This window comes from Loxodonta africana, chromosome 18, assembly GCF_030014295.1.
Source record: "Loxodonta africana isolate mLoxAfr1 chromosome 18, mLoxAfr1.hap2, whole genome shotgun sequence".
Lineage (NCBI taxonomy): Eukaryota > Metazoa > Chordata > Mammalia > Proboscidea > Elephantidae > Loxodonta > Loxodonta africana.
Window position 1 is genome coordinate 60,109,756 of NC_087359.1, and position 19,278 is coordinate 60,129,033.

The 19,278-nt window shown below is 44.6% G+C and overlaps 1 protein-coding gene across 2 annotated transcripts; it reads left to right on the plus strand.

Annotated features, from left to right (window-relative positions):
• Positions 1-14,467: 14,467 nt before the first annotated feature.
• Positions 14,468-18,591, plus strand: ERAL1 (Era like 12S mitochondrial rRNA chaperone 1). 2 transcript variants are annotated; one of them, XM_003416980.3, is made up of 10 exons: positions 14,468-14,768; positions 15,642-15,769; positions 15,882-15,959; positions 16,350-16,396; positions 16,514-16,575; positions 16,724-16,836; positions 16,928-17,176; positions 17,498-17,647; positions 17,769-17,849; positions 17,964-18,591. In XM_003416980.3, the coding sequence occupies exons 1-10, from the start codon at positions 14,486-14,488 to the stop codon at positions 18,084-18,086; spliced, it is 1,314 nt and encodes a 437-aa protein (XP_003417028.1). In that variant the 5' UTR covers positions 14,468-14,485; the 3' UTR covers positions 18,087-18,591. The 2 variants fall into 2 exon arrangements, with proteins under 2 accessions (XP_003417028.1, XP_064127550.1); XM_064271480.1 differs by lacking the exon at positions 17,498-17,647.
• Positions 18,592-19,278: the final 687 nt, after the last annotated feature.

A 19,278-nucleotide genomic window follows, 5' to 3' on the forward strand; every position in this document is an offset into this window, starting at 1 on the left:
GTTACACCATTTGAACCTTTTCCCCTGTGTGTCTATCAGCTTGTCATACCGTGGGGTCTCGCATGTTGCTGGGATACTGAAAGCTATGTGACTGGTATTCAAATACCATCAGGGTCACCCTCGGCAGACATGTTTCAGCTGAGCTTCCAGACTAAGACAGACTAGGAAGAAGGACCTGGTGGTCTACTTCTGAAAAGAATTAGCCAATGAAAACCTTAAGAATAGCATGGAACACTGATACAGTGCTGGAAGACAAGCCCCTCAGGCCGGAAGGAACTCAAAAGACAACTGGGGAAGAGCTGCCTCCTCAAAGTAGAGTCAACTTTAATGACATGGATGGAGTCAAGCTTTCAGGACCTTCATTTGCTGATGCGGCACGACTCAAAAATGAGAAGAAACAGCTGCAAACATCCAATAATAATCACAATGTGGAATGTATGATTCTAGGAAAATTGGAAATCTTCAGAAATGAAATGGAACACATGGACATAAATATCCTCAGAATTAGTGAGCTGAAAATCACTGGTATTGGCCATTTTGAATCAGATAATGATAAGGTCTACTATGCCGAGGATGACAACTCGAAGAGGGATAGCGTTGCATTCATCGTGAAAAAGAACACTCCAAGATCTATCCTGAAGTACAATGCTGTCAGTGATAGGATAATATCCATATGCCTACAAGGAAGACCAGTTAATATGACTATTATTCAAATTTATGCACCAACCACTATGGCCAAAAATGAGGAAATTGAAGATTTTTACCAACTTCTGCACTCTGAAATTGATCCAACATGCAATCAGGAAGCATTGATAATTACTGGTGATTGGAATGCGAAAGCTGGAAACAAAACAGAAGGATCAGTAGTTGGAAAATATGCCTCTGAAGATACAAATGATGCTGGAGATCCCATGATAGAATTTTGCATGACCAACAAACTTTAACTGCAAATACCTTTTTTCAACAACATAAATGGCCACTATACACATGGACCTCACCAGAAGGAATACACAGGAATCAAAGCTGAAGAAAATTAGAACAAGTCCACAAGAACCAAAGTACAACCTTGAGCATATCCCACTTGAATTTAGAGACCACTTCAAGAATAGATTTTATGCATTGAACACTAATGGCCAAAGACCAGATGAGTTGTAGAATGACATCACGGACATCATACATGAAGAAAGCAAAAAGTCATTAAAAAGAAAGAAAAGACCAAAATGGACGTCAAAAGATACTCTGAAACTTGCTCTTGAGCATCGATTAGCTAAAGCAAAAGGAAGAAATCATGAAGTAAAAGAGCTGAACAGAAAATTTCAAAGGGTGGCTCGAGAAAACAAAGTATTATAACGAAATGTGCAAAGACCTGGAAATAGAAAACCAAAAGGGAAGAACACTCTTGGCATTTCTCAAGCTGAAAGACCTGAAAAAAAAATTCAAGCATTGAGTTGCAATATGGAAAGATTATAAGGGGAAAATATTAAATGACCCATGAAGCATCAAAAGAAGATGGAAGAAAACCTCAACAACAAAAAGAAAATAAGCCAATTAAAAAATGGGCAAAAGATACGAACAGGTACTTCACCAAAGAAGACATTCAGGTGACTAACAGGTACATGAGGAAATGCTCACGATCATTAGCCATTAGAGAAATGCAAATCAAAACCACAATGAGATACCATCTCACTCCCAACAAGGCTAGGATTAATCCAAAAAACACAAAATAATACATGTTGGAGAGGCTGTGGAGAGACTGGAACACTTACACACTTCTGGGGGGAATGTAAAATGGTACAGCCACTTTGGAAATCAATTTGGCGCTTCATTAAAAAGCTAGAAACAGAAGTACCAAACGATTCAGCAATCCCACCCCTTGAAATATATCCCAGAGAAATAAGAGCTGTCACATGAATAGATATATGCACACTCATGTTCATTGCAGCACTGTTCACAATAGCAAAAAGATGGAAACAGCCTGGGTCCCCATCAATGGACGAATGGATAAACAAATTATGTTATATTCACACAATGGAATACCATGCACCGGTAAAGAACAACAATGAATCCACAAAACATCTTATAACATTGATGAATCTGGAAGTCATTATTCTAAGTGAAATTAGACAGTTGCAAATGGACAAATATTGTATGAGACCACTATTGTAAGAACTCAAAAAAGAGTTTAAACACAGAAGAAAACATTCTTTGATGGTTATGACGGTGGGGAGGGAGGGAGAGGGATATTCACTAACTAGATCGTAGGCAAGAATTATCTTAGGTAAAGGGAAGGACAACACACAATGCAGAGGAAGTCAGCATAACTGGACTAAACCAAAAGCTAAGAAGTTTCCTGAATACAATCAAACACATCAAGGGGCGGGGGTCTGGGGACCATGGTTTCAGGGGACATCTAGGTCAACTGGCATAACAAGTTTATTAAGAAAATGTTCTGCATTTCACTTTGGTGAGTGGCGTCTGGGGACTTAAAAGCTTACGAGTGGCCATCTAAGATACATCAATTGGTCCCAACCCACCTGGAGCAAAGGAGAATGAACAACACCAAAGACACAAGGAAAATATTAGCCCAAGAGACAGAAAGGGCCACATAAACCAGTGACTCCATCACGCTGAAACCAGAAGAACTAGATGGTGTCCAGCTACTACCAATGATCGCCCTGACAGGGAACACAACAGAGAGTCCCTGACGGAGCAGGAGAGAAGTAGATTGCAGAACTAAAATTCCAGTAAAAAGACCAGACTTAATGGTCTGATTGAGACTGGAGGAACCCCGGAAGACATGGCCCCCGGACTCTCTGTTAACCCAGAACTAAAACCATTCTCGAAGCCAACTCTTCAGACAAAGATTAGACTGAACTGTGTTGTTATTGTTGTTAGGTGCCGTCGAGTTGGTTCCGACTCATAGCGACCATATGCACAACAGAACGAAACACTGCCCGGTCCTGCGCCATCCTTACAATCGTTGTTATGCTTGAGCTCATTGTTGCAGCCACTGTGTCAATCCACCTCGTTGAGGGTCTTCCTCTTTTCCGCTGACCTTGTACTCTGCCAAGCATGATGTCCTTCTCCAGGGACTGATCTCCAGAAAACATGTCCAAAGTATATCAGACACAGTTTTGCCATCCTTGCCTCTAAGGAGCATTCTGGCTGTACTTCTAAGACAGATTTGTTCATTTCTTTTGGCAGTTTTCTTTTGGCAGTCCACGGTATAGTCAATATTCTTCACCAACACCACAATTCAAAGGAGTCAACTCTTCTTCGGTCTTCCAGCTTTCACATGCATATGATGCAAATGAAAATACCATGGCTTGGGTCAGGTGTACCTTAGTCTTCAAGGTGACATCTTTGCTCTTCAAAACCTTAAGGAGGTCCTTTGCACCAGATTTACCCAATGCAATGAGTCTTTTGATTTCTTGACTGCTGCTTCCATGTCTGTTTATTGTGGATCCAAGTAAAGTGAAATCCTTGACAACTTCAATCTTTTTTCTCCGTTTATCATGATGTTGTTCATTGGTCCAGTTGTGAGGATTTTTGTTTTCTTTATATTGAGGTGCAATCCATACTGAAGGCTGTGGTCTTTTATCTTCATCAGTAAGTGCTTCAAGTCCTCTTCACTTTCCAAAAGCAAGTTTGTGTCATCTGAATATCACAGATTGTTAATGAGTCTTCCTCCAATCCTGATGCCCCATTCTTCTTCATATAGTCCAGCTTCTTGTATTATTTGCTCAGCACACAGATTGAATATGTATGGTGAAAGAATACAACCCTGACGCACACCTTTCCTGACTTTAAACCAATTGGTATCCCCTTGTTATATCCAAACAACTGCCTCTTGATCTACGTAAAGGTTCCTCATGAGCACAATTAAGTGTTCTGGAATTCCCATTCTTCGCAGTGTTGTCCATAGTCTGTTATGATCCACACAGTCGAATGCCTTTGCATAGTCAATAAAACACAGGTAAACATCCATCTGGTATTCTCTGCTTTCAGCCAGGATGCATCTGACATCAGCAATGATATCCCTGGTTCCACGTCCTCTTCTGAAACCGGCCTGAATTTCTGGCAGTTCCCTGTCGATATACTGCTGCAGCCAGTTTTGAATGATCTTCAGCAAAATTTTGTTTGCGTGTGATATTAATGATATTATTCTATAATTTCCACATTTGGTTGGATCACATTTCTTGGGAATAGGCATAAATATGGATCTCTTCCAGTCAGTTGGCCAGGAAGCTGTCTTCCATATTTCTTGGCATAGACGAGTGAGCACCTCCAGCGCTGCATCTGTTTGTTCAAATATCTCAATTAATATTCCATCAATTCTTGGAGCCTTGTTTATCGCCAATGCCTTCAGAGCAGCTTGGACTTCTTCCTTCAGTACCGTTGGTTCCTGATCATATGCCATCTCTTGAAATGGTTGAACATCGACTAATTCTTTTTGGTCTAATAACTCTGTGTATTCCTTCCAACTTCTTTTGATGCTTCCTGCGTCGTTTAATATTTTCCCCATGGCATCCTTCACTATTGCAACTCGAGGCTTGAATTTTTTCTTCAGTTCTTTCAGCTTGAGAAATGCCTAGTGTATTCTTCCCTTCTGGTTTTCCATCTCCAGCTCTTTGCACACGTCATGATAACACTTCACTTTGTCTTCTCGAGACATCCTTTGAAATCTTCAGTTCTTTTATTTCATCGATTCTTCCTTTTGCTTTAGCTGCTCGACGTTTGAAAGCATGTTTCAGGGTCTCCTCTGACATCCATCTTGGTCTTTTCTTTCTCTGCTGTCTTTTCAATGACCTCTTGCTTTCTTTATGTATGATGTCCTTGATGTCATTCCACAACTCGTCTGGTCTTCGGTCACTAGTGTTCAGTGCATCAAATCTATTCTTGAGATGGTCTCTAAATTCAGGTGGGATAGACTCAAGGTCATATTTTGGCTCTCGTGGACTTGCTGTGATTTTCTTCAGTTTCAGCTTGAACTCGCATATGAGCAATTGATGGTCCGTTCCACAGTTGGCCTCTGGCCTTGTTCTGACTGATGATATTGTGCTTTTCCATCATCTCTTCCCACAGATGTAGTCAATTTGATTTCTGTATGTTCCGTGAGGTGAGGTCCATACGTATAGTCACCGTTTACGTTGGTGAAAGAAGGTATTCGCAATGAATACCTTGGAAAATTCTATCATTCGATCTCCGGCATTGTTTCTATCACCAAGGCCGTATTTTCCAACTACTGATTCTTCTTCGTTTCCAACTTTCACATTTCAATCGCCAGTAATTATCAACGCATCTTGATTGCATGTTCGATCAATTTCAGACTGCAGCAGCTGATAAAAATCTTCTATTTCTTCATCTTTGGCCCTAGTGGTTGGTGTGTAAATTTGAATAATAGTCATATTAACTGGTCTCCTTTGTAGGTGTATGGACATTATCCTATTACTGACAGCATTGTACTTCAGGATACATCTTGAAATGTTCTTTTTGACGATGAATGCAACACCGTTCTTCTTCGAGTTGTCATTCCCAGCATAGTAGCCTATATGATTGTCCGATTCAAAACGGCCAATACCAGTCCCTTTCAGCTCACTAATGCCTAGGATATCGATGTTTATTTGTTTCATTTCATTTTTGATGATTTCCAATTTTCCTAGATTCATACTTCTTACATTCCAGGTTCTGATTATTACCGGATGTTTGCAGCTGTTCCTTCTCATTTTGAGTCATGCCACATGAGCAAATGAAGGTCCCGAAAGCTTTACTCCATCCACATCATTAAGGTCGACTCTACTTTGAGGAGGCAGCTCTTCCCCAGTCATCTGTGTCTGTCAGTTTGTCATGCTGTGGGGGCTTGTGTGTTGCTGTGATGCTGGAAGCTACGCCACCAGTGTTCAGATACAAGCAGGGTCACCCATGGAGGACAGGTTTCAGCTGAGCTTCCAGATTAAGACAGACTAGGAAGAAGGACCCGACAGTCTACTTCTGAAAAGCATTAGCCATTGAAAACCTTATGAATAGCAGTGGAACATTGTCTGATATAGTGCTGGAAGATGAGCCCCCCAGGTTGGAAGGCACTCAAAAGATGACTGGGGAAGAGCTGCCTCCTCAAAGTAGACTGGACTATAGAACATAAAATGATACTTGTGAAGAGTGTGTTCTTTAGTTCAAGTAGAGACATGAGACTAAATGGGCAGCTCCTGTCAGGAAGCGAGATGAGAAGGCAGAAAGGGACAGGAGCTGGTTGAACGGATGTGGGAAATCTGGGGTGGAAAGGAGAAGTGTGCTGTCACATTATAGAGAGAGAAACTAGGGTCACATAACAATCTGTGTATAAATTTTTGTATGAGAAACTGACTTGAGCTGTAAACTTTCACTTAAAGCACAATAAAAAAAAAAAAAAAGAAGAAGAAGAAGATGGAAGGAATACACAGAGTCACAATACCAAAAAGAATCAGTCAACATTCAACCATTTCAGGAGGTAGCATATGATTAGAATCAATGGTACTGAAGGAAGAAGTCCAAGCTGCACCAAAGGCATTGTCGAAAAACAAGGATCCAGGAACTGATGGAATACCGATTGAGATGGTTCAACAAAGGGATGCAGTGCTGGAAATGCTCACTCATCTATGCCAAGAAATTTGGAAGACAGCTTCCTGGCCAACTGACTGGAAGAGATTCATATTTATGCCTATTCCAAAGGAGGTGATCTAACCAAATGTGGGAATTATTGAACAATATCATTAATATTACATGCAAACAAAATTTTGCTGAAAATATTCAAAAGTGACTGCAGCAGTACATCAACAAGGAACTGCCAGAAATTCAAGTCAGATTCAGAAGAGGACATGGAACCAGGGATATCATAGCTCATGTCAGATGGATCCTGGCTGAAAGCAGAGAATACTAGAAAGATGTTTACCTGTGTTTTATTGACTGTGCAAAGGCATTCGACTGTGTGGATCTTAACAAATTATGGATAACATTGCAAAGAATGGGAATTCCAGAACACTTAATTGTGCTCATGAGGAACCCGTACATGGATCAAGAGGCAGTCATTTGAACAGAACAAGGGGATACTTAGTGATGTAGTCAGAAAAGGCATGCGTCACGGTTATATCCTTTCACCATACTTATTCAATCTGTATGCTGAGCAAATCATCTCAGGAAGTTGGACTATATGAGAAAGAACGGGGCATCAGGATCGGAGGAAGACTCATTAACAACCTGCAATATGCAGATGACACAACCTTGCTGGCTGGAAGTGAAGAGGACTTGAAGCACTTACTGATGAAGATCAAAGACTATAGCCTTCAGTATGGATTATACCTCAAAGTAAAGAAAACAAAAATCTTCACAACTGGATTAATAAACAATATCATGATAAATGATGGAGAAAATATTGAAGTTGTCAAGGAGTTAATTTTATGTGGATTTACAATCAACACCCATGGAAGCAGCAGTCAAGAAATCAAATGATGCACTCATTGCATTGAGGAAATCTGCCGCAAAAGACCGCTTTAAAGACGTCACCTTGAAGACTAAGGTGTGCCTGATCCAAGCCATGGTGTTTTCAATCCCCTATACGCATGTGAAAGCTACACAATGAATAAGGAAGAAGGAAAAAGAAATTGACACCTTTGAATTATGGTGTTGGCGAAGAATATTGAATATATTATGGACTGCCAAAAGAAGAAACAAATCTGTCTTGGAAGAAGTACAACCAGAATGCTCCTTAGAAGCAAGGAGGGCAAGACTATGTCTCAAATAATTTGGACATGTTATCAGGAGGGATCAGTCTCTGGAGAAGGACATCATGCATGGTAAAGTAGAGGGTCAGCAAAAAAGAGGAAACCGCTCAAGAGATGGATTGACACAATGGTTGCAACAGTGGGCTTGAACATAACAACAATTGGGATGATGATGCAGGACTGAGCAGTGTTTTGTTCTGTTGCACATAGGGTCACTGTGAGTCAGAACGAACTTGTGGCACCTAACAACTAATAAGAATTTGAACCTTTTAATCAAGTTGTATGTGAAGCCAGACCTATGCTGGGACTTTTCCAACATATGGGCAAATAAATTCCCTTAAAAAAATTTTTTTTTATATTGTGCTTTAAGTAAAAGTTTACAAATCAAGTCAGTCTCTCATACAAAAATTTATATACACCTTGCTATATACTCCTAGTTGTTCTTCCCTTAATTAGACAGCACACTCCTTCTCTTCACCCTGTATTCCCATGTCCGTTCAGCCAGCTTCCGCCCCTCTCTGCCTTCTCATTTCCCCTTCAGACACGAGCTGCCCACATAGTCTCCTGTGTCTACTTGAGCCAAGAAGCTCACTCCTCACCAGTATCATTTTCTATCTTATAGTCCATTCCAATCCCTGTCCAAAGAGTTGGCTTTGGGAATGGTTCTAGTCCCAGGCTAACAGAAGGTTAGGGGACCATGACCTCCGAGGTCCTTCTAGTATCCGTCAGACCATTAAGTCTGGTCTTTTTACAGTTAATTCCCTTTTTGATTAAGCCAATTTGGGTCAGGTTTTCTGTCACTTGAAATAGAAAGTCCTGATAGAGCAGCCCCTGAGCACCAGAGCTCTCTTGATTGCCTTTCTCCACAGGAGCACTTCCTGGAGAATTAAAGACATCTCAGATGATTCCTACTATCAACTCATGCTTTATTCCTTAAAAGTCTTGCCATTTCTGTAGCCATGGAAGGGCCAGTCATTTGGGTAAGACCCTTCATTAACTTTTGTAGTGACCAACAGAAAAACTGTCTTCATTTTTAAAGAGGAGGTTTTATGGGTTCTACTTGAGGATTTTGTAACTTGCTTTACAAAGGAAGGGGGCGAGGTACAGAAGGTGAGCACTGATTTTCTCCACCTGGAGCACTTTTATTAACTTTGTCTAGATGAGCATAAAGTCTACATCCACATTTAAAAACTTTATTCACTCACTGAACAAAAATTTATTGAGCACCTACTGTGTGCCAGACACTGTTCTAGATGCATGGGCTATAGAAATGAACAGTATATATAGTCTCAGCCCTCACAGAACTTACAGTTTAGTAGGAAACATATAGTAATAACAGCAAACCCTTGCATAGCATTTACTATGGCCAAACACTGTTCTAAGCACTTTACATATATCAGTTCTCTTAACCATCATAATAACCCTATGAGGGTACTGTCATTACCCCCATTTTATAGATGAGCAAACTTAAGAAGAGACAAATTACTTGCTAGGGTCACAAAGTCCTTAAATAACAGCTGAGATCAAACCCAGGATGTCTGGCTCTCTAATCTATGCCTTCATTCACTATATTATAAACTGCCTGGTCATAAAAGACAAAAAGAGACCTTACACAGGATTTAACCAGTTGTGGAAGGAACAGCCTGTGGAAAGGCCTGGAGTTCAGGCAGAAAACCAGGCCATTGCGGAAAGGAAAGAAATTCAATCTAGCTGGAAAAAGGGAGTGACAAGATATGGAACTTGTGAGGTAAACTAGAGCCACATTGATTAGTTTGTACTTTATTCTGAGGGCAAGGATGAAGCAAGGGAGTGACCTGGTCAAATTGGGGCCACCATGAGTTTGGTAAGACCAAACCCAGGAAGATCACTGAGAAGGTTCTTGTGGCATTCCAGGTGCTTGCTAAATAGATCATTGCAGGTAGTGATAAATGCTGTGAAGAAAAGCCTCTTTGAGGAAGTGATATTTGAGCTGACACCTGAATGGGGAGAAGAAGCCATATCTGGAAGAACATACAAGGCAAGAGTGGGAGGTGTAAAGAACCTGAGGCATGAATGAGCTTGGTATGGTCAAAGGATAGAAAGAAGGCCAGCAAGACGCCGTGGAAGGAAGAGAGGTGAGCAGGCCTTGGTGTATGCAGGCTATGGCAAGGACTTTGGATTAATTCAGTTGCCATAGAAGGCCATTTGGGGGTTTTAAGCGCTTGCTCTTTCAGATTCTATCCCCTTAAATCTCTGGGATGCATCTGCTTCTTTCCCTCATCTTCACTGTACTATTTTAGTGAGGAAGATATAGTGACACCTAGTTGGAAAAGGCTTTTGGGGTCAGGGAAGTTTTGTTTTGACTTTTTCTTTTTTTTTGCTTTTCAGATGGAAGAGTGTCTCAGTCATCTAGTGCTGCCATACCAGAAATACCACAAGTGGATGGCTTTAACAAAGAGAAATTTATTTTCTCACAGTCTAGTAAGTTACAAGTCCAAATTCAGGCTGTCGGCTCCAGGGGAAGGCTTTCTCTCTCAGCTTTGGGGGAAGGTCCTTGTCCTCAATCTTCCCCCGGTCAAGGAGCATCTCAGGCGCAGGGACCCCGGGTCCAGAGGACATGCTCTGCTCCTGGTTCTGCTTTCTTGGTGCTGTGAGGTCCCCAACTCTCTGCTTGCTTCCTTTTCCTTTCATCTCTTGAGGGATAAAAGGTGGTGCAGGCCACACCCCAGGAAAACTCCCTTTACCTTGGATCAGGGAGGTGACCTGGGTAAGGGTGGTGTTATAATCCCAACCTAATCCTTTTAACCATAGGCAAAGATTGTGATTCATAACACATGGGAAAATCACAAAATGGAGGACAACCACACATGGCCTAACCAAGCTGATACATTTTGGGGGGGACATAATTCAAACCAAGACAAAGAGATTCATCATTTTTTAAAATAAATGCTGATGAGAGGGATATAGTATATATATTGACTATACAGAAAAGAAAGGATAATTCATGGAACAAGGTTGCTGAAGGAGTAAAATGACTAGCCTCTGGCTAGGAAAATTTATTGAGGGCCTACGTTGTTATTAATCCTAGATCCAAATGAACCTATGTTATTAGGTAGATATGTTTATTATCATCATCCCTTTTTTACAGATGAGTAAATAATGCTTGCAGAGTTTAAATCACTTGTCTAAAATTCACACAGCTAATAAGTGGCAAAGCTGAGATATGAACTCAGACAGCTTGGCATCAGTGTTTCATTTTATTAAAACCGAAAAACCAAACCTGTTGCCATCAATTCGATTCTAACTCATAGCAACTCTATAAAACAAAGTAGAACTGCCCCATAGGGTCTCCAGGCAGTGACTGGTGGATTCAAACTGCCAACCTTTTGGTTCGCAGCCATAGCTTTTCACCACTACACCACCAGGGTCTCCTTCATTTGATTAGCTTCTTCTAATGTCACAACGGGGCCCTGGTGGCACAGTGGTTAAGTGTTCAGCTGCTAACCAAAAGGTAGGCAGTTTGAATCCACCAGCCGCTCCCTGGAAACTCTATGGGGCAGTTCTACTTGGTCCTATTGGGTTGCTAGGAGTTGGAATCAGCTCCACAGCAACTGGTTTGGTTTTTTTTTTTTTTTTTTAATCTCACAAAGGAGTCCGTCCCTAGGTGGCACAAACCGCTAAGCACTAGACTACTAGCCGCAAGGCTGGCTCACCTACCTAGAGGTGCCTGAAAATAAAGGACTGGAGATCTGCTTCCAAAAAGTCACAGCCTTGAAGTTCTACTCTGGACACTTGGGTTGCCATAAGTTGGAACTGACTCGATGGCAACTGGTATAGTACTGGTAATCTCACAAAATATAAAATTTCCCCACAGTATCCTTTGAGGGAAAATCTCTTGGAAAGAAGTGAATAAACAAGCTTACTTTGATTCTTCTCTCCTGAATTTTTCTCTCATGCCTAGGATTCTTCTACAATGCTATCTGTTGCCAGCACTGTAGAACTTAATATGCGTTCCTTGGGTGATTTTGCATTTATGTAATTAAGCCCTTCATTCACTTATTGTTTAACCTGAAAATTTCCCTTCTAACTGCAGTTGAAATGGCATTTCACCTGACTGTCCATCAAAGAAAATTCATATTTTTCTGTTGGCTGTCCCCCATATTTAGAGGCATCTTGTTCTCTGTTCTCCCATATGCCCAAAGAATATCTAGAATATCAATTCCAAAAAGGCTGTTCCTTCCACTAACAGAGCAGGCAGACTGAAAGCTGGAACCTAGTGCCATTTGCAAATCATCAGCATATTTGGCTGCCCAGGCTATCAATCCTGTTACTCAGAGCTCTGCTGGACATTAAGCTACCATTCTTACAACAGAGCCTGGCCAGTTGGTTCTCACCTTCCTCCAACAATTCTCCCCTCTATGTCCTGTAGCATGAAGTTTTTCCTCTCTACTGCGTCATCATCATAAGCACACAAAAATTGTCCCATCTTAAAAAAAAGAAAACCCTCTCTCATCCCACTTCCTTGTCCCACTCTTCTGCCACCACTCTTTTTCTCTGTACCTCTGGAAAGAGTTGTTTGTATATATGTCTGGCTGTCCTCAATTCCTCTCCTCCCATTATCTCTTAAATCCATATTTAGGCTTTTGCCCAAACCACTGAACAGAAACTATCCGTCAGGTCACTAATGACTAGCACACTGCTATACTCAGTAGTCAATTCTCAATCCTCATTCTACTTGTTCTATCAGTAGCATTTGACCAGTGGAACACTCCCCTCTTCCTGGAAACAACTTCTTCACTTAGCTTCCTTCTTACCTCACAGACTGCTTCTTCTCAGTCTCTCAGGCAAGTTCCTCTTCCCTATCCTTTAATGTTGAGTTGTACTCCTACCTCAGCATAGTCTGGAAGTCTTCAGTCTTCTTCCTAAATCACTCCCTTGGTGACCTTATGACTCCCAAATTTGTATCTGCAGCCTAAACTTCTTTTCTGCATTCCAGACTCTTCCAACTGCCTGACACTCCCATTTGCTTGCCTAATAGACATGTGAAACTTAACATATCCAAAAATGAACCCTTGCTTCTTCCCCATAAAAATTACTCTATTTGTAATATTTCCTATTTCATTAATGGTAGTTTCATCCTTCCTGTAGCTTTGGCCAAAAATCTTGTCATCCTTGTCATTTCTTGGTCTCTCATCTCATATCCAATCCATCAGGAAATCACATATCCAAAATCTGACCACTTCTCAACTTTCACTGGTAGGTCCTGGTTTAAGCCACCATCATCTTTTGTTTGAATTGCTGCAAAAGCCTCTCAACTGCTTTCATCCTTAACCCTTTTAAAATGTAAGTCACACCATGTTACTCCTTCGTTCAAAAACTTCCCCTTTCTCCTCATTCTCTAAGAGTAAAAGCCAAAGCCCCTACACTACCTGGCCACATTACCTAGCTGACCTCATCTCCTGCACTCTTCTTGTTCACTCCACTCCAGCCACACTGCCCTCCTTGCTATTCTTTAGATACATTCCTACCTCAGAGCTTTTCACTTGTTTATTCCCTCTGCTTTCTTCGCCACACATATCCACTTGGTTCACTCCTTCACATCCTTCAAGTTTTTGTTTAAATGTCATCTTCTTAATGAGGTTTAGCTGCCCACCCTATTTAAATGCAACCACATTCACCCTTACAATTACAATTTCCTTTTACCTTATTACTTTTCTCTGTTGAATTTCTAAGATATTTCATTATGTGTACTGCTTAATGTCTGTCACCGTACCCCCACACCTGCCCTCCAGGATGCAAGTTCCACAGCGGAGATTTTTGTCCATTTTGTTCACTCATGTGTCCCCAGCACCTAGACAGGGCCTGCACATAAAAAAGCACATAGTAGGTGTGTAATAAACCCTCCACCCCCGTAGGATTTATCTCTGGTTTCAGTAGTTTGATTGGGGGGCTTCAAAGGTTGAAGAGGGCTCAAGGTCACAAATCCAGCAAGTTAAATCAAGTTCCTTAGGCCGGTAAGACGATGTGGGAAATGCTAGATAACTAGGCAGCTTCTTTTCCCTTTGTAGACCCTCTATTGTTTTTCTCCAGAAACGAAAGGTCCCAAAAATAGTAGCCGAGGCTTACAGGAGAGGAACAAGGGTCTGCAGCTCATCTGCAACAGTGACTCCTACCTCGGGGTGGTCTGGAGGAGACCACACACACAACCAATGACTCTTCCTCACTGGAGGCTCACATAAAGAAAGGTCCATGCTGCCCGAGGCGGACGCTAGGTCAAGCCAAAGCTGGAGTGGAAGACGATAATGCCGGCCTGAGGCAAGACTAAATAGACCCTTACGGGGACAGGCGAAACAGTGCCTGCTCTCACGCCCACGACCATCCCTCCCACATGTGAGGCTCCTCTCCAGGCTCGGTAGGGTCAGACACGAGGAGGAAGGTTTCTGCCGTTTGGCCTCGTGGGAGATGTAGTCTTCCAGGAGACAAGACTAGAAGGGCCTTTTCACAAAACATTGGCAGGAGAAGAAAAAACACAGTATGTAGAGAAGTCCGCTCAAACAGACCCTATACTACACATTCTCCCCTTAGCCTCTGCGCGTCTCCAAAGCCGCTCGTCCCCGCCCCCTTTCCCACATCCCGTTTGCGTTCGCTCTCTGGGCGGATGTAGCTCCCTCCCGCTCCCTCGCTCTTCCGCCTTTCTGTCCAATCGTAGGGGCGCTCCTGGTCGGTTCCCGGAGTGCTTTGCGGCAGTAATGGCTGCTCCCGGCTGGTGCGGGGCTGGGCTAGTTCGCGCGGTGCTAGGGGTCTGGCGGCTGGGCCCCAAAGCGCCAAGGGACTGGGTGAGCTGGCTCCCCTCATTCTTGGGCTATCAGCGGAGGTGCGTGTCTTGTGCCACAGGTTCCGCTTTCTCTGGTCCACGCCTGTCCTCGGCCTCTCGCCATTGTGGTCCGGGCTCGGCCCTGGACCACTTCCTCGGACTCGCTCAGCCGGACAATTCACTGATCTCTTGCGTCCCTGGGGTGTCCATCCACAGAGGTAAAGGGTACAGATGAGTTTGCTTGGGACTCTCACGTTTTTAGCATTGAAAGTCCCGCTTCGGGAACCCTGTCAATCTTTAGGAATATCATCCTTGATGCTATTTCCTAGATAGTGATCTTGAGGATCTGAGAGAGGCGAGCTGTGAAGGATGTCACAGGAAAGAGGTCTCGGGTTCTAAGAGTTTGGGAGACAGAGGGAACCAACCCATTCATACCCAGAAACCCTCATAAAAGAGTATGAAATCGAAGGCCCTCAGACCAGGAAGACTTGTGGATCTCTGCCCCCATAAGGGATGCAAACTTGATCCATAAATACACGTTGAGTCCTGTTTACTTGTCAAGGCACTGAGTTACACTTCGGAAATAAAGAGAACACTTTATTTTTCAAGTAGCATATACTGGAGCCAGGTAGGGAAGCTGGATACCTAAACTGATCATTAGAATGCAAAATAATAAAGGGCTTACATACATTAAGGATTGAGAAAACTTGCAGAGTCTTCATAGCACCCTTAGGTTGAGATGGTCAGAACTGGAGAAATTTTTTACTGTACCTTGTTTAACTGTACTTTCACATATGTACATACATTTACCAAATCCAGCTACCATCACTAAGTGTCTGCTAAGTGCCAGGCTTTGACTGAGTGGTTTTACACAATTGCAGCGGTCAAAAGAAGGTTATCTGTAAGTAAGTATTGTTAATATTGTCTCCATTTTACATATGAGCAAACTTAAGAGTCAGACCCAGGGTTTGGCTTCAATCTGTTGCACTAGTCTTGTACCTCTATTCCCTCATGGGTGAATAGGACCAAGCACCTGACAGGGAATCCAAATTCAACTACCTCTCATTTCCCTTTTCTCTCCCACTTTCCAGATGAGCAGGATCTCCTCTTGGTCCATCGTCCCGACACGCCTGAGAACCCCCGGGTCCTGCGAGTGGTCCTCCTGGGAGCCCCGAATGCAGGGAAGTCGACACTCTCCAACAAGCTGCTGGGCCGAAAAGTATGCTGCACCCTTGACCTCCTGCCCTTTTTACCTCTCACTTTTTGCTTTGCCTTCATGGATGATCCTAGAACAGTCTGGGGCCTCACTTGGGACTGCTTTGTTTTGGCAGGTGTTCCCTGTCTCCAAGAAGGTACACACCACTCGCTGCCAAGCTCTGGGAGTCATCACAGAGAAGGAGGCCCAGGTGGTGGGTACCTGCAAAGGATGTCCTGGAAACCGTCTAAAGGACGAAGCTAAGAGAGCCTCCCTTACCATGAACCCTGAAGAAAATGATGCTTAGACTCAGTTGTCTGAGGAAACGGGGTCACCTCCTCTTTAGCTTTGGTGTAGTTTCGTCTCTGCCTTTCCCTGCCGGCATCTAGTCAGAAAGGTCTCATTCCCTTTCTGCTGCTCACTAATCCTTCATATCTTCACAGTCATCATCTTCCTCCGGGATCCCACCTAGAATTAAAACAAAGTTGGGGGGTGGGGGGACACATATAAAGTCAGCAATACCTTAGCCAGGAAGGGAGGGCCCTCTCACTCCCCCGTCATAATTTTTCCTCCTGGGATCTGGACATCTCTTTCCTGATTTTAGATTCTACTTGATACACCTGGCCTCATCAGCCCCATTAAACAGAAGAAGTAAGAGCTGTGGAAACAAGTGGTGGTAGGGGTTGGAAAGCCCCGGTGACATCCCATCCCTGTCAGGAATGCCTTTGCCAGGATACCCTTCTTGACTGATGTGTGTCTGTCCCTCAGGCACCATTTGGAGCCCTCTTTGCTGGAAGATCCGTGGAAGAGCATGAAATCTGCTGATCTGGGTTAGGCTCAGGATGGGAATCTGCAGCCCCAGCCCCTCACTCCTGGGCATTTGGGGGCTGGGGGCTGCCCAGAACCCGTATCGTGGGAGATTTTTGTGGGGGAGAATGGTTATATCCTTGTTCTCCTCCCCACCCTGCCAACCTCTAGTGGTGGTTCTCGTGGATGTCTCAGACAAGTGGACTCGAAACCAGCTCAGCCCCCAGGTGCTTCGGTGCTTGACCCAGTTCTCCCAGGTCCCTAGCATCCTTGTCATGAACAAGGTGAGCACCACCCACATGAGAAAGGGGTCTGCTTCCCTCCAAGGCCCTTGTCTGCCTGACCACGCTATGTCTGCCCATCCCCCATGCTCAGGTAGATTGTCTGAAGCAGAAGTCAGTTCTCCTGAACCTCACAGCAGCCCTCACAGAAGGTGTGGTCAACGGGAAGAAGTTCAAGATGAAGCAGGCCCTCCGCTCACACCCCAGCCCCCACTGCCCCAGCCCAGAAGCTCAGGGCCCTGACATGCAGCCTGTGGGAGGCCCTCAGAGGATTGGCTGGCCCCACTTCCAGGAGATCTTCATGTTATCAGCCTTAAGCCAAGAGGATGTGAAAATGCTTAAGGTCAGTTAGCTTTGACCGTAGCCTGGCCCTTAGTTCCACTAGAACCCCTGGTAGTACAGTGGTTAAAGCATTGGACTGCTAACCAAAAGGTCGGAGGTCTGAAACCACCAGCGGCTCCATGGGAGAAAGATGTGGCAGTCTGCTTCCGTAAAGATTTACAGCCTTGGAAACCCTATGGGGTCACGAGTCGGAATTGACTTCATGGCTGTGGGTAGCCTCCACTAGGTAAAAACAGGATTCAGATTTCCCCCTGGAAACGAGAGTAAGTAGGAAACGCCAGGTTGGAACTCAGATGCCTGCCTGTTCCCCTTGTGCCCACAGCAGTACCTCCTGGCGCAGGCCCGGCCAGGGCCCTGGGAGTTCCACAGTGGAGTCCTCACTACCCAGACTCCTGAGGAGATCTGTGCCAACATCATCCGGGAGAAGCTCCTCGAATACCTGCCCCAGGAGGTGCCCTACAACGTACAGCAGGTGCAGCTCAGTGAAGGGGTCTGGGAGCACTGTAGCAGGCACACACCCAGAGCAGGACAGCGGGTCCCAGAGAGGCAGGCTTATGTGCCTGACTGACTGATTTTGATGGTTCCCTGTGCAGAAAACTGAGATGTGGGAGGAAGGGCCAAGTGGCCAGCTGGTGATCCTCCAGAAGCTTCTGGTGCCCAAAGAATCTCATATGGTAAGTGGGACTAGGCTTGGAGGAGGGAGCAAAGCTCTGTTAGATGGAGCTTCTTCCTGCATTTCTTGGGAGCTCTGAGGGTGTGACTATGTTTTTCTTTTATCCCACCCTCAGGGAATCCTGATTGGTCAGAAGGGGCAACTGATCGCCCAGATGGCACAGGAGGCAGGCCGTGACCTCATGGACATTTTCCTCTGTGACGTTCAGCTCCGCCTGTCTGTGAAGGTCCTCAAGTGACTACCCTCTACTGCCCCTCCCAGGGCATCCCAGCCCAAGCTGTGGGTAGGAGCCACTGATCAAAACTGCCTCTATCGAGGGACCTGTAGGGACTGGTGAGAAGCACTGACCTTGACTGATTGCTAGCTGGCCTGGCCTGGCCTTGCCAGGTCTGCACCATGCTTGCCCAGCCGTGTCTCTTGGTGCAAGGAGCCTGCCTTAGCTCAGTTCCCATGTAGTTTCCTCTGCCTAGGGCTGCAGCTTACTTAGGTCTCAGAAATCGGCCCCTTGGTGGGAGCAGTGCCACTCTGTCTCCAGCTGGCAGCGAGCCCAGAGTTTCTCCCTGAGCTTCCAGTTGTTAGCAGAGAGGAGATCTTTCTTCTCTCTTCAGTTCCCCCGCCTTAAAGCCAGGTAAGGACCCATGTGTTCTGAGTGAGAGAGTGCCTCTCTCCTGAGTCCCAAGTCCTTGATCCCTCCCATCCTACCCCCTCCCGTCTTGCATAGGAATAAAGTTGAAAGAGAAGCATTCTGGTTCTCACTTTTATTTCTTTATAACAGGAGAGAGAAAACTTACCCATTCCCTCACCCCCACCCCTTTGTCTGAGCTGGAGTCTCCCTCCCATCCTTCCAGTATTCTGCTCCAGAGTCCTGAACTCTCTTCTTGGCACGTTTTTTGGATGCAGCAAGAGAACCATTACCATTACTAAACTCAGTAATGGTAACGGTTTCCTCGTCATTCCCAAGTGCCCAGGCAGTCAGCAGTCTGTTATAGGCTGAGCGGTGAGCCCCTTGGGCTTGCAGCATCTCCCCTGCCCTCCTTGTCAGGCGCCAGAGCTGGGGGTACCCGGACTAGTACATCATCTATACTGTAGTGTCTCATCACAAACTTACAGTATATGATGATATCCCAGCCAGGGCCCTGCAGGGGGCATGGTGAGCACTGTGGTCAGTGGGAGCCGGGGCTGAGGAAGAGCAAGACAGTCTGGGCTGGGCTGGATACACACAGCTCCCCCATCCCTGCCCCCAACCTCCCCCACCCCCACCCCCACCCTGGGCCAGCAGCTTCTTGATTCTGTGGTTAGGGGCAGCCCAAATGGATTAGGGGAAGAAGACTGGCCCTAGACAAAACGGGATCAGAAGCAGAGGCCCCTGCAGAGCAGGGTCTGTTGGATCTCTTAGTAGCTGGTGCCGGAGCTAAACATGCCAGCGATCA